Source organism: Gopherus flavomarginatus, chromosome 2 (assembly GCF_025201925.1).
Source record: "Gopherus flavomarginatus isolate rGopFla2 chromosome 2, rGopFla2.mat.asm, whole genome shotgun sequence".
Taxonomy (NCBI): Eukaryota; Metazoa; Chordata; order Testudines; family Testudinidae; genus Gopherus; species Gopherus flavomarginatus.
This window is the reverse complement of record NC_066618.1, coordinates 276,203,905-276,217,403: the sequence shown is the minus strand read 5'-3', so window position 1 is coordinate 276,217,403 and position 13,499 is coordinate 276,203,905. Positions and strand designations below refer to the sequence as shown.

At 49.2% G+C, this 13,499-nt stretch overlaps 1 protein-coding gene across 6 annotated transcripts in view; it reads left to right on the top strand.

Moving 5' to 3' along the window:
- Positions 1 to 3,031: 3,031 nt before the first annotated feature.
- The window catches only part of SAMD12 (sterile alpha motif domain containing 12), a 267,266-nt gene continuing 256,798 nt past the window's right edge, over positions 3,032 to 13,499 (top strand). For all 6 annotated transcript variants that reach the window (XM_050941346.1, XM_050941343.1, XM_050941345.1 and 3 more), the window contains exon 1: positions 3,032 to 3,167. In XM_050941346.1, the coding sequence (XP_050797303.1) occupies positions 3,155 to 3,167 (13 nt within the window). In that variant the 5' untranslated portion in view covers positions 3,032 to 3,154. The remainder of the gene's footprint in view (positions 3,168 to 13,499) is intronic.

The following is a 13,499-nucleotide window of genomic DNA, read 5'->3' as shown; positions in this document are numbered from 1 at the left end:
GAGCAGGGGATCTTGGGCATCTGTGAAAGGCCAGTGTCAGTGGCTGAATACCAGAGGGGAACAATTCAAAGGAACTGAGGTGAACCTATTGTTAATCTTTGAAGTGAAGACAGGGAAGGCATAACTCAGAGGAGAGTGCCTGAGTGGCTGGTGGTGTTAAGGAGCTGACACCCAGCTACCATGGGCAAGACTACCTCTCTCTGGAAGTAGAGGGTAACAAGGTGACTCACAGCCCGAATACCCTGAGAACCATCACACTATATCCTCCAAATTTTAAAACACATTTAAAGGCCCAGTTCCTGCACTGAGCTCTATGCAAGCAGACCTCAGCATGAACCTACATTGACTCCAACTGGGCTTTGTGCAAAAGCAAGGATCTGCCCATAAACAGCTCCTTGCAGGATCAGGGCCCAAGTTTGCTAATGGAGCTCACACTGTGACGTTATCTGATTAAAGTATGACCATATAGATAATTGCTGCAATGACTGTTATATATTTGCAACAAATCTTGTACAAAATGTAGCATGTAAGATGTCTATGAAAAGGTTATGATTTTCTGGTTATGATTATGCTATCTGTATGCATGTATCATTTTTGCATTTGAAGTTTGAGTATTGGCTCTATACCTGGATTTCAAATGTTTGCTCCTGGGATAACGCCCACAAAGTAGTTAGCCAGCACATCTTGGAGAGACTATTCAAATTGAGTGGCCCATCAAAAGAACATTTAACTGACAATGGATCATAGGAGATGTCTGTATACACTTAATGGGATTTCCTGCCATGACTAGGCAAAATGCATGGACATGTGACTTGCCCATGTGACTCCAAACTCCATCTTGTTGCTCTTATTTTCCACAATAAGAACAATGGGGTTCCCTTCACATAGCAGAAGCTATAAAGGGTCCTGGAAACACCTCCATTTTCCCTCTTTCCTGCTCAAACCTCTGGAATATGAACTTATACTAATACTTAGACTAATGACATGCATCCGACAAAGTGGGTATCCACCCATGAAAGCTCATGCTGCAATACGTCTGTTAGTCTATAAGGTGCCACAGGACTCTTTGCTGCTTTTACAGATCCAGACTAACGTGGCTACCCCCTGATACTTATACTAATGAGAACATTCTAACCAATGGACTGAGGGCCAGAAGCAGCCAGAGACTTGATATAAGCCAGCAGTTTATTCCATCAGTGCTACAAGCCTGAACCAAGAACTTTGCAATTACAGTATGTATTTGATTCCTTTAACCAATTTTAACTTTCTTTTTATGAATAAACCTTTAGATTTTAGATACTATGGGATTGGCATCAGCATGATTTTTGGGTAAGATCTAAGTTATATACTGACCTGGGTGTGTGGCTGGTCCTTTGGGAGCAGAAGAACCTTTTATTTTATGAGACTGATTGTAAAGAACCAGTTGTAAACACCTTTAAACCCTGTGTTTTCAGTGGTAATATAAGGACTGGGGTACCCAAGGAAACTGCTTTTATGACTTTTTGTTAGCCAGTGTGATGAAACAGAAGTTTACTTTTGTTGCTGGTTTGGTATGAGGGGATTAGCCACCAGTCCTGGGGTGTGTCTGCCCTATTTCTCAGCAGTTTGTCCTAAATTTGGCATTCTCAGTTGTGACCCACTGAAGCACAGTTACACACCTCTTGTGAGGAGCCAAGGAGGCTTTCTCTTCCTCTTCAGAATGTTTAATTATTCATCTGAGAATGGGTGGTGGGTATTCAGGATTGGTCTAACTCTGCTCCCACTGAAGTCAATGGTAAAACTACTATTGACTTAACCAGGGCCGCCGAGAGCGGGTTCGGGCCCCGGTGAAAAAATCTTTTCAGGCCCCCCAGAAAGGGTGGACCAGCTAAACGGCCAACAAAGCCGGGGAAGCCAGGCCCCCTCTTGGACCGCCAGGCCCTGGTAATTTGTACCGGCTTTCCCCCCACTCTCTTCAGCTCTGGACTTAACTGGGAACAGAATTAGGTCAATGCTGAGCACTTTTAAAAATCCTACCCCTCATTTGAAATTGTCTGAAACATTTTGAAATAAACAATAAAAAGAAGTGTGTGAGCCTGTAGAGGGCACCGACGTGGGCCCTGGGAATAGGTACATTTATTAATGTATACAGTAACAAACCTGTGGGGAAAACTATATCTGATTTTTAAGAATTAAGTCCAATTTTATATTAAGCAACAACACTGTTTTGCCTGTGTACAAAGATGGTCTTGCCCCACAGATTTTACAAAATAAAGCCGATTAGAGGATGTTCATTTACATTTTTCCATGCTACAGCATCTATTGAATTGGTATATGACAGCACTGGAAAGGAAAGAATTTCTAGATTGCATGAAAGCATTATTACTTATTTAACATTGTCAGTGTTCTCAGTGCTATCTGAAGAGGCCCCATCCCCAAGGAGCTTAGATACTATGGTGATGGACTTGGGCTAGACGGAGCCCAGGAAGACAGTCCAAATGAGAAAATATTCACACTTTATTTTGTCCATTAGCAAGCAATTGCTAAAATGAGTGCTGAAGTCAGATTTAATGCAACCATTTTGCATTCTGACAGCTGCAAAGCAACTGCCTAGGGAACAGATGCTCTTTGCTTTGCAAGATCTCTGGTCACAATCTGCTGTGGTGGGCTCCCCCAAATCAATACAAGGCATTTTCCACAAATCCAAATCTTCCTCCCTCACCTTCTGCCCGTACCTGTCTCCTTCCCTAATTTGACAAGGAAGTTCTCAATCAAACAGCCCTACTCCAGCTCTCCCGTAAGACCGAACTGCTGCATTTCGGGACTTGTAGTTCTCTTCCCCTCCTCCCCCGTCTATGCTCTCATCAAAGCAAACCCTACAGCGCGCTTTCCCACCACCCTGCGATATTGATCTCTGGGCCGGGCACTATGTGCGACCGTGAAGAGAGGCTCTTCCACCTGGGGCTGTACGGACCCCTCGCCTGAGCACAGCGGGGGACTACATTTCCCAGGCTGCCTCGAGCGCAGGCTACCCCCTTGTTAGCGTGAGAGCTGCAGGTTGCTCGTCTTGGTTGCAGATGAGCAGAGAGAAAACATTGGAGGGAGAGAGAAGGGGGCTAGAGGAGCAGTGGCTTGGGCAGGCGAATTATGCATGCACTAGGCGAGCGCTGAGAGAATGGCTGTGGAAGGTAAGGGCTCCCCTTCCCCTGCCTTGTCCTTGTGCACGCTGAAGCGCTCCCCCTTCCCCTTGGCACTCACCTGAGCAGCCGAGGGGCTGGCCCCGCGGAGCAGGGACGGGGAAGGCATCAGCCCAGGCTTCCCAAGGGGAGCGGCAAGCGGGGCTTTGGCCACGTGCCGTGGGCTGGCTGGCTGGCGAGTGCACCCGCTGGGCGCAGCAGGCAGCGGATCCAGGTGCCTGAGAAGCGACCCCTCATACAGCCCATAACCCACTCATGCCAGCTCAAACTGCCCTCCTTAGCCTGGCTGGGCTGGAGGGGGGGACCCCTCCCCCAGAGCTCCGTCGCGTCTCTTTGCTTTCAACCTCCACCCCTATTATGCTAGTAGAGCTGGTAGATTATATATCTGATTCACGCCCTCCTCTTACATTAGTGCTTGGCTAGGCCAGGGATGGAAATCTTAGCCCCTGGAATTCACCCCAAGAAGTGCCAGTGTTTTGACTTCTTCTGACATAAGTAACTGTTTGTGTTTAATTACATTGTTGCTGAATTTGAGTGTATAATCAGGTGGCCATGGGGACAAAGAATGGCTCTGAATTCTGAGTGGGTTTGTTTTTATTTCCAGAATAGTAGGGGGCTGCCTGTGCCTCTTTGGCCATTATTACCTGGGTTTCCTTGAGGCTACCTGGGCTCTTTCTATTGCAACTGCTATTTTTCAGTTAAAAATCTTCAGAACTGGCTCCAAGGTGCTGATGTTACACACAGGAAAGGCAGCTGAGCAGCACATGCATATCGCAAAAAAATATGTAGGTTTTCTGTTTTAGCATGAACTGAGTATTCCGTATCACCACTCATATCTTGCCCACCCATGTTTTTTTAATTGCAAAAGCAGATGCTATAATTATCTCCTGTTACCTTAAATAGCTTCTAAATTTCTGAAGTGTAATATGGTGACACTGTATTATGCTTTCCAATCACAATATAGAAAGTGAATGTAAATCTAGTTGTGTTAGCATGAGTTTCTAAGATATGGGTGCCAGAGTATGCTATTGTATCCCACTCTGGCAAGTGGAGAAGGGAAAAAATTCAGACACTGTAGGCCAGTTTTAATGAAGGCGGGGGGGGGGGGGCAGGAAAGCCCGGCTCCCATAGAAACACCTAAATGAAGTGGCAGCTGCTGTGTACTTTAGCACTTCTCAAAATCTGGCCACTTTATTTAGGTGCTTAACTAGAAGCCAAACTCTTCTATGGAACTGACTAGGTGTATTTAGCAGCACTTGTGTTTTACTTCCACTGAGTACTTCAAGGAGATTTAGGTGAGAGAGAATTTGTGGTTAGGTACACTAGGAAAAGATAAACTCCTTTTTTCTGTACTGTCCCTCTCAGAAATTCACGCTTGAGACACGGTATATTCTAGTACACAAAGCATGGGTCTAGGTATCTGGAATTCCTAAACTCTAATCTCATCCTAGCCACTGCCTTTGTATGTGGCCTTGGGTCAGCCATTAAGTCCTAGCTTAATGTTTTGAAGAGCATCCTTTAATTGTGGGTGTCTCATTTATTGGGTTCCCAAAACAACACTGAGCTTGATATTTTTTCAAAGGTGCTAAGTATCAGCCACTCCATTGACAGTCAAAGGGAGCTGCTGGTGCTCTACATTGCTGAAAATCAAGCCCAGGGCCGGTGCAAGGATATTTTGCACCCTAGGCGAAACTTCCATCTTGCGCCCCCCCCTCCCCAAAATCACATACATTATACACAATACACGACACAGAGTAACATGTTATAATTTAGAATTTATGTTTCTGTGCTTTAAGTTTAGCAAATTTAGAAACAAGTTCCTCCAAGTCAATGCTGTGAGCAATGTCATGTTCTAGTGATAAGGTAGATAGCCCAACAAGTCTTTGTTGCAACATTGATGTTCGCATGTATGTTTTTATCAACTTGAGCTTGGAGAAGCTTCGCTCACCACTGGCCACAGAAACTGGGAGAGTCAAGAGGATGCGAAGAGCAATAACTGTGTTACGAACACTATCTGTCAGCTGGGGGTCAGGGGGTTTCCAGCTCAGAGGGACTGGGCTCGGAGCTGGGGGTCAGGGCTGTGGGGGGGATGGGGTCGGGGGTGCCTGGGGGCACTGGGGCAGCTCCGCTCTGCAGGCTGCTGTTCTCTCCGGCCAACCAGGCACAAGGGGAGCAGCAGCAGGGACCAGCCAAGGACCAAGGGGGCAGGAGCACAGGCACCTGAGGCCAAGCTGTGGGGAAGCACTTGCTTACCTTGCCCAACGCATGAGCATCGGGGTCCTCTTTCTTCCTCCGCTCGATTAGACCACCGCTGAGGCTCTTTTCTTCTCCATGCCCCTCGCTGGGGCTGACGTGGAGGCTGAGCCAGGGGGCAGCCCCCGCTTTCCTCCAGAAGCCCTAGTGTCGCGCTGCCCTCGCAGGGCTCCTGCCACGTGCCCTAAGCAGAGCTGCGCAGCTCTGCCCAGCCGTCGGCTCCCCCGCCGGCAACGAGAAAAATGGCATAGGCTGGAGCCCCTGCTCTGGGAAGGAGAGGGATTCTGAGCCTCTGCCTGCAGCCCAGGGATTCCCCTGGGTCAGTGTACCGCGGGCAGCCCGAACCTCTGGGCTGCCGCGGCGGCGCCCGGCCCCGGGGGGATGCCCTGGGCTGCCGGCTGCCGCTGCGGCGCCTGGCCCCGGGGGGACGCCCTGGGCTGCCGGCTGCTCAACCATTTAAAAAAAAATTTAAGGGTGCCGCTTTTTGGCGCCCCCAAATCTTGGCGCCCTAGGCAACTGCCTAGTCCGCCTAAATGGTTGCAGCGGCCCTGCTCAAGCCCAAGCTGTTTCAAACTGGACATCCAAAATCAGCTTTGAAAAATGTGGATCCAGGTCCTAAATTTCAGCTACCGCTTGGAGCTATGGTGGCTCGGCACCTCTGAAAATCAGGCCCTGGTTTTCTCTAGGCAGGCACCCAGTGCTATTCCCTATTTCTGAAAACATGGTTATATGTATCTAAAGCTGGCATCCCAAAATTAGTCATCTTGTGAATTTGCCTTTAAAACTCTTTATAGACCAGATTAATTACTTATCTAAGGAGATGCAACTCCATTATTTTTTTTATTTGTGAATCATGATAAATGAAAAGTCTTAGTTTAATTACTGCTGCTTCTAGAATCCTAGAATATCAGGGTTGGAAGGGACCTCAGGAGGTCATCTAGTCCAACCCCCTGGCAGATTTTTACCCCAGTTCTCTAAATGGTCCCTTCAAGAATTGAACTCACAACCCTGGGTTTAGCAGGCCAATGCCTAACCACTGAGCTATCCCTTGCTGCATTTCTGTGGCAACAAGGGCTAGCAATGCAATGGAAACTGGGTGTGTGCACTTGATGGGTAAAGAGATGAGACAGACTGCCATTTGGGAGTGCTCCAGTTCATACATGAGCAGAAACCACACTGTGGTGCATTCTATAAACCTTCTTTACTCACATGATTAAACTCTTCTTATTCTGTCTCCTAAATCCATTCATGGCTTTAATAATTCTTGTCATTTATGCAGTGCCATCCATCTGAGGAACTCAAAAAGCATTGTAAATATTAATGAATTAAAGCTTTGCTAAACCCCTGTGAAGTAGGGGAATATTATCTTCATTTTATATATATGGGGAAACTGAGGCACAACGATTAAGTGGCCTTCCCCAGGTCACATGGGTAGTCTGTGGCAGAGGTGGGAATTGACACTAGATATTTTACCCACCAAGCCTCTCCTCCTCAACAGGTTCTGTCTCACTGGGAGCTATTTGCATTTTGCAGGGTGACTGAGATGAGACTGGAGTGGACAGAAGCCTCACCAATGTGCAGAAGCCCTCCCCTATCCTTAGGGGAGGATGATAATCCTGTTTCCTTTCCTCCAGCATCTTCCTGGGAGGGGAGAGAGAAATGGCAGAGAGCCTTTCTTTTGTTCTTGAGGGGATTTGGGGCTTCTCTCCTCTTTATTTCCCCCTGGCAAAAGCAAAGAGCTTCTCCCATTGGGCAGCCTTATGTTTTCTCCTCCCATGAAACCTCTGATTTTCTCCAGCTGCTGATAGTGTCTTATTTCCTTCTCTCTATATCTATCTCCAGTTGTCCCCACTCTTTTGTGTCCTCTTTTTGTCTTTCCCTCCATTTGTGTTCCCTGTAACTCTCTCTCCCGCTCTCTCTGTGACTGTGCATGTGTGAGAGAAGAAGGGTGGTTGTTCCCACATACTAGCCAGGTAGGATGGCTACCTGCTTTTCAAAGTGTGTGTCTGTCTCTCTCTCGAGGGGGAGGGAGAGGGGAAAGGATGGACGGATGGCAAGGCTTATGTTTTCTTCATGGGATAAAGTTACACTGAGGTACACCTCTACCCCAATATAACGTGACCCAATATAACACGAATTCGAATATAACATGGTAAAGCAGCGCTCTGGGGGGCAGGGCTGTGCGCTTCGGCAGATCAGCGTGTCTGGCTTCGACACGCTGCTCTGAGCGGTGTGATAAAGGGGGCTGGGCCAGAGCCAAGGGTTTGGATAAGGGGCAGAGGGCCTCGGGGGGGGGGGGCCAGGGGCGGCTCCAGGTCCCAGCACGCCAAGTGTGTGCTTGGGGCGGCAAGCCATGGGGGGCGCTCTGCCAGCGCCGCGAGGGCAGCAGGCAGGCTGCCTCTGGTGGCTTGCCTGCGGAGGGTCCGCTGGTCCCGTGGCTTCAGTGGATCTCCCACTGGCAGGAGGGACCAGCGGACCCTCTGCAGGCAAACCGCCGGAGGTAGCGTGCCTGCTGTGCTTAGGGCAGCAAAATCCCTATAGCCGCCCCTGCGGGAGGCGGTCAGGGAACAGGGAGCGGGGGGAGCCACAGCCTGAGAAGGGGAGCTGTAGTGCTGAGGAACGTCACACGGGCTCCAGCTGGTGCCAAGAAGTTGGGGAAGACTGGTCCACGCGAGGAAGTTGCGGATCCAGGGCAGGGAGAGGTGCCTGTCCTAGATGGTGCCCCTGTCCCGGCACTGGAGGGCTCGGCACACAGAGGGCCCAGCTGGCAGTCTGCGCCCCGCTCTCAGCAGCGCCAAGTGGGCTCTCCGGGTCCATAGAGTGCCGCACTACCTTTCCCCAGTCGGGGGCTCCGTGCACCCAGGCGGGCAGCTGGCTGCGGCATCCTCACCAGAGACTCTGTGGAGGAGGAGAGATGGGTTGAGCGCGGGCACGCACAGCAGGAGCCGCCCGTCGATGGCTCACCCTCTCCCAGCCCCATGTGGGCACAGGGCGGGGACCTGGTGCATGCGGGCACCTCGGGGGAAGCTGCCCGCCCTGCTCCCCTTCGCAGGCTCAGCCGCCAGGCTGGACACACTTTGTGGACAGGGCAGTGGCCGCCAGGCCAGTTCCTGCTGCCTCGCCCTCACAGGGCTTGCCCCAGCTGATGTGGTTGAGCAGGTGTGAGCGCTTCTTTTTGCCGGCTCCCCGGGTCCTAGCAGCCGTCCTGGTGCAGTGCATGGCTCAGCATGGGAGTCTTGAGGGTGATTGGGGGTGGGGGTTGGATGGGTTGGTGGTTCTGAGGGGTCAGTCAGGGAGCAGAAAGTAGGTGGGGGTCAGATAGGGGGCAGGGCTATTTGCTGACTATTAATAACAGAGATGCTTGAGGCTAAAGCAAGTTCAATATAACGCGGTTTCACCTATAACGTGGTAAGATTTTTTTTTTTTGGCTCCTGAGGACCACATTATGTCTGGGTAGAGGTGTATATGATTCTGTGTGTGATCAGTGCTTGAAATCCTACTTACTGTTTCTTAGTCTCTGCATATAGAGTATGTGTCATAGGCACCAAATAGGCAATGTCCCTTGCAACAACAGGGCAAGTGGTGCTCTGTAGCTGGAAGGAGGTTTTGGAGCCATGTGGCATTCCTACTTCTTGCAGGAAGCCCAGAGATTACTTGTCCCTCACTGCTCCACTCTTCTCAGCCTGTGCATCCCTACCCCAGAAGGGAGTGGGAAATTAGTCAGCCGCAGACCTCCTGCCTGGTTTGTCTAGTATCCACTAATGAAGGGAAGCTGTTCTTTTCTTGCATAACTTAAGGTCAGGAGTCCACCTGCATAGCTCTCCTTGGAGGATCAAGGCCTTACTCAGTCAAATGTCCAGGAATTTAGCTGGTACAGAAAATACCCAGCACTGGATTTGAAAACCTGAGACCCTTTCCTCTGTGTTGGGGCAATTGGGCGAGGGTGGCATTGCAATCACAAAATGTGAGATTTGGTGTAGCTCCTTTGTGTGTTAGAGAATAAATGCCTGAATGGGTAGGGGGAGGGAGACAACTAGTACAGATCAGTATAATTATCCCAAGAGGTAATTTGTGGAATGGCTGGATTAGCAAGTTTCATGGTGTCTGAATTTCCTGCTTCACCAGAGAATTGCTTGGGGTAGGGAAAATCCATTTTCAGGCCTTAAAGTGAGCCTATGTAGATGGGAGCACTGCCAAGGTAAGTCTATTTTTAGTTCTAACAGTTTTGACAAGGCTTCTTTCAGTGTTTGCTTCCCCTCAGTAAGAATGAAAAAAGTAGGTCAGAGCTCGTAGAAAAAGCCTTTGGATCTTTGTTACAATGGTTCAAAAAATATTTTTCTTGTAGCTCTTGCAGTGGGGAAGGTGTGGGGAGGATGACTCTAGTACATATTTATTGCTCATGAAAATGAGCGACTGACAGCACTGGCTAGATAACACAGGCATACCACACACAAGCAGCCCCTACGGCTCTGACCTGCAATACCCTACCCTACCTATTCCTGAGCAAAAATGCTGCTAATTATATTGTATGGTGGTTTTATTACAAATGCTACAGTCTGACTTCTGTCAGTGTGGTTTTAGGCCTGGGTATTGTATGACTAATGCTTTGGCTGCTGAACTCCTCCTGACAGTTAACTAAGAGTAGGAGCCCAGTTCTTTGTTGCCTTAGGGTCCCCTTAAAATACTGTGGCAGCATAAGATGACTTTAAAGGCAGTGGATCTGCACCCTGCGGAATATTGTCACTAAAAGGACTTGCATGGACCTGATAGGCTCACCCTTGAATACCCAGGTTAGAAGGCATTTTGGGGTGCTCTGTGAGCAGGGCTTGGGTTGGAACACTGCTGCATTTTAGTTGTGATCAGCCCGCAGCCCCTATGGGGTGCAGATGGTCCGAATGTAAGTTAGAGCAGTCCTTAGGCTGTTCTAACTTATCCAGGGGCCAAACCACTTTCTCTTCCTCCTCGCTGACGCTTCTCTGCTCCTATACTCACTGAGTCCACCTTGGCCATGATAGACAATCAGACCCTAGGCCTCACTGCTGATTCTTTCAGATCAGCCATCTGCTCTTGACTATGAGGTGTAAAACAGGTAAATGGATTTTTTTCTTGAGTGTCTTAGTCGTTTCCTCTCAGAGATCCCAGAGTATTGGGCAGTTGCTTTTCTGCCCAAGGCACTCTCATGCCGTTTTCCACAGGGCTCCATTCTTTCACGCCTCCTGTTTAACTTGTGAATGAAGCCTTCAAGATTCCCAGCATTGTGTGCCACAGACCATAGCAATGGTGGGAAACTGAGAAAAATATAGTGATATAAAGCCTTATAGTGATATAAGGCCTTGGAGAGTTATTGAGGAAATATAGGTGGCATAGTCTAGTGGATAGGACCTAAGACTGTGAGTTAGGACACTGGGGTTATATTCCTGGCTGGGGGTGGCAGGTTTTATAACTTTTGGTGGTGCCCAGAATGAGTGCAAGTCCTGCCCCTATCCCCCACTTCCCTGTAAGTTGATATATTTTTTTTTTTAATAATGTAAAAATGGACTGGACACAGTAAGCATTTAACAGTTTCCCTGCATTGCACAATATCACTATCATAAGAAAAAAAATTAAGAATATCACCCTTATTAGTACTCTTGACTACGGAAATAATCAAGCACTCAAAAGCAAATACTTTCTAAACTTAAAACAAAGTGTAGCCCCTTCTTTTGCGATGTTCTGCAGGAAGCAGCAAACACTTTTTGTTGTTTGGGGGGGTGGGGCTGCCCCTTGCCCAGCGTGGGGCAGGAGTGGTGACTGCGGGGGGAAGGAGGGTGTTATGACACTCACCCAAGCCCCAGCTGCCCAGGTCCAGGAAGCCCCCTCACCTCCCCTGTGAGCTGCCATCACATGTGCACCTCCTCCCTCTGCAGGTGCAGCAGCTGCCTCAGCCTGCTGCCGGCGCCACTCCCTTTGTTGCGGCCGGCGAAGGAGCACAGCGTGGTGTGGCAGGGCAGCTGCCCAGGGCAGGCAGGGACACTCGGGGGAGGCATGTAGTGGCAGCAGGTGGGGCTGGGGGATGCTCCAGGGAAGGTGTGCAATGGCAGCAGGTGGGGCCAGGGGAGAGACCCGATCCCAAACATTGGTGGAGCCGGGCCCATATTGATGAAGCATGGGCACCACGGCCCATATAACTCACCACCTCTGTGGCTGGCTCTGCCACTAACCTGTTCCTATCCCAGCCTCCATGTGTATAAGGTGTTTAAGTTGTGGGCTTTTTGAGACAGGGATTCTAAGGCTTTCCTTCTCCTGTGAACAAGAGCTATGAATTGAGGGCTAGTATAAGCATCTCTTACTTACATTAGTGGGCATTTACTCCTGCAAACAGTGGTATTGACTTCAGCTGGATACTTGTGTGAGTAAATACTTCAGGGTTCTACAACCTAGCCCTCGGTTGTTTGCTTAAGGCATGCAGAGAACAAGTATAGTTATTAAAGGTGCCAAAAATAGGAGATAGGGGAAGTGACCAAACTATGCTCTTGGTTATCATTGTTCATTTCCAGAATAGCTCCGTTCATTTATTTAACCAGAATTATTCTGGATTTGCATGAGGGCAATTGAGAGGAGAAATTGACCAAGGACCACCAGGTAGAAAAGACAAAGTATTTCCGAGTGCTGAATTTTGTCGGACACTGTAGTGGTGCTTTGAGGTTGGCAGATGCCATATAACCATCTGCTGCTTTGCCTAGATTTCCGGAGGTGGTAGTAACCGTCGGACTTATCATTTATTTACATGGAGCTTTACGTTTTCAAAGTGCTGTACAAATAGTAACTGATGAAATACCACAACATTCCTGTTGTGGGGCAGCTGCCCCACTCCTGGACCGCAGGCGTTAAAAGCAGCCAAGCTAGGCTGATTGGGGAAGCCACCACAGGTGTGGCCAGCTCAATTAGTGCCCATCTGGCCCTGATAAGAGGGCTGGGGGCCAGGAGCTGAGAGAGAAGGGCTGCCTACCTGAGAGGAAGGTACCTGCACTGGAGCAGTGCTGGGGAATAGGGCAAGGGAGCTGGGGAACTCTAGCCTGGTAAAATCCCAAGCTGCAGGCCTCAGTGAAGGTCTACCGAGGTACTGGGGCTGCAGAGATAAAGCCCAGGGATAGGCGAAGGCAGCAGGTCCCACCCCCTTGCCATTGATGAGTGGCCATTACACAGCAGTCAGCCCCAGTGAAAAGGGGCTAGATAATGACTGGCAGTAGCCACTGAGGCAAAGTGTATGTGTGTGGGGGTATTCCCCTGGGAGGGGGAGACCCAGAGTGTGGAGGTACAGCTAGGGTAGAACCCCAAGGTAAAGGGCATCAGGGTCTGTGAGGGACACGGGGCCAGCAGCAGGCAAGACACAGGCCTGCAGAGGATGCTCCATATGCTAGAAAAGAGTTAATTCCCAGACAACCAGTAGGAGGCGCTGCACTGGTGAGTCTCAGCTTTGCTACAGTCCCTGTCAGGTTATTTTAAATAAATTGTCTTTATTTTACAAATGGGGTTACTGAGAGAGAGAAGCTGTGATTTGTCCAAGATCTCAGCGCACATCTGGAGCCAAGATTAATTCTTGCCAGTTCCTGGGCTGTGCTCATTCCGTTATATCTGACGTACCAGAGGTGAAAGGATATTGCAGATAGCACTGCAACTTAGCTGTGCTCCAGGGTCTACTGCACTATGGTGAGGCCAGAAAGTAGGGGTGGGAGGGAAGAGTAGCTGCAATAAGCAGCATATTCTCCATTCAGCATGAGCTAATGTTGGCATAGCATAGAAGGATTAATTAATGCTGCTCTAAACAGCATTAACTAACCCTACATGCTCTGTGACTCCCCTAGGAGGAGTCAGACAGAGCAACTAGTAGGTACTGGGATTTAACATGGACAGAAGCAAACTGTCTTAGTCCTGCCTGTGAGAACCAAAACATATGCACAAGGAGATACTCATCATGCATCTGGTCAAGAAGAGGGGTGAGGAACAGTATTTTGGGTGGATCCCAGTCCTGTTGAATGCTCGTTTTATAGAGTTTTGACTCCTGCCAACTTGGTATCCTCACTGGTCATG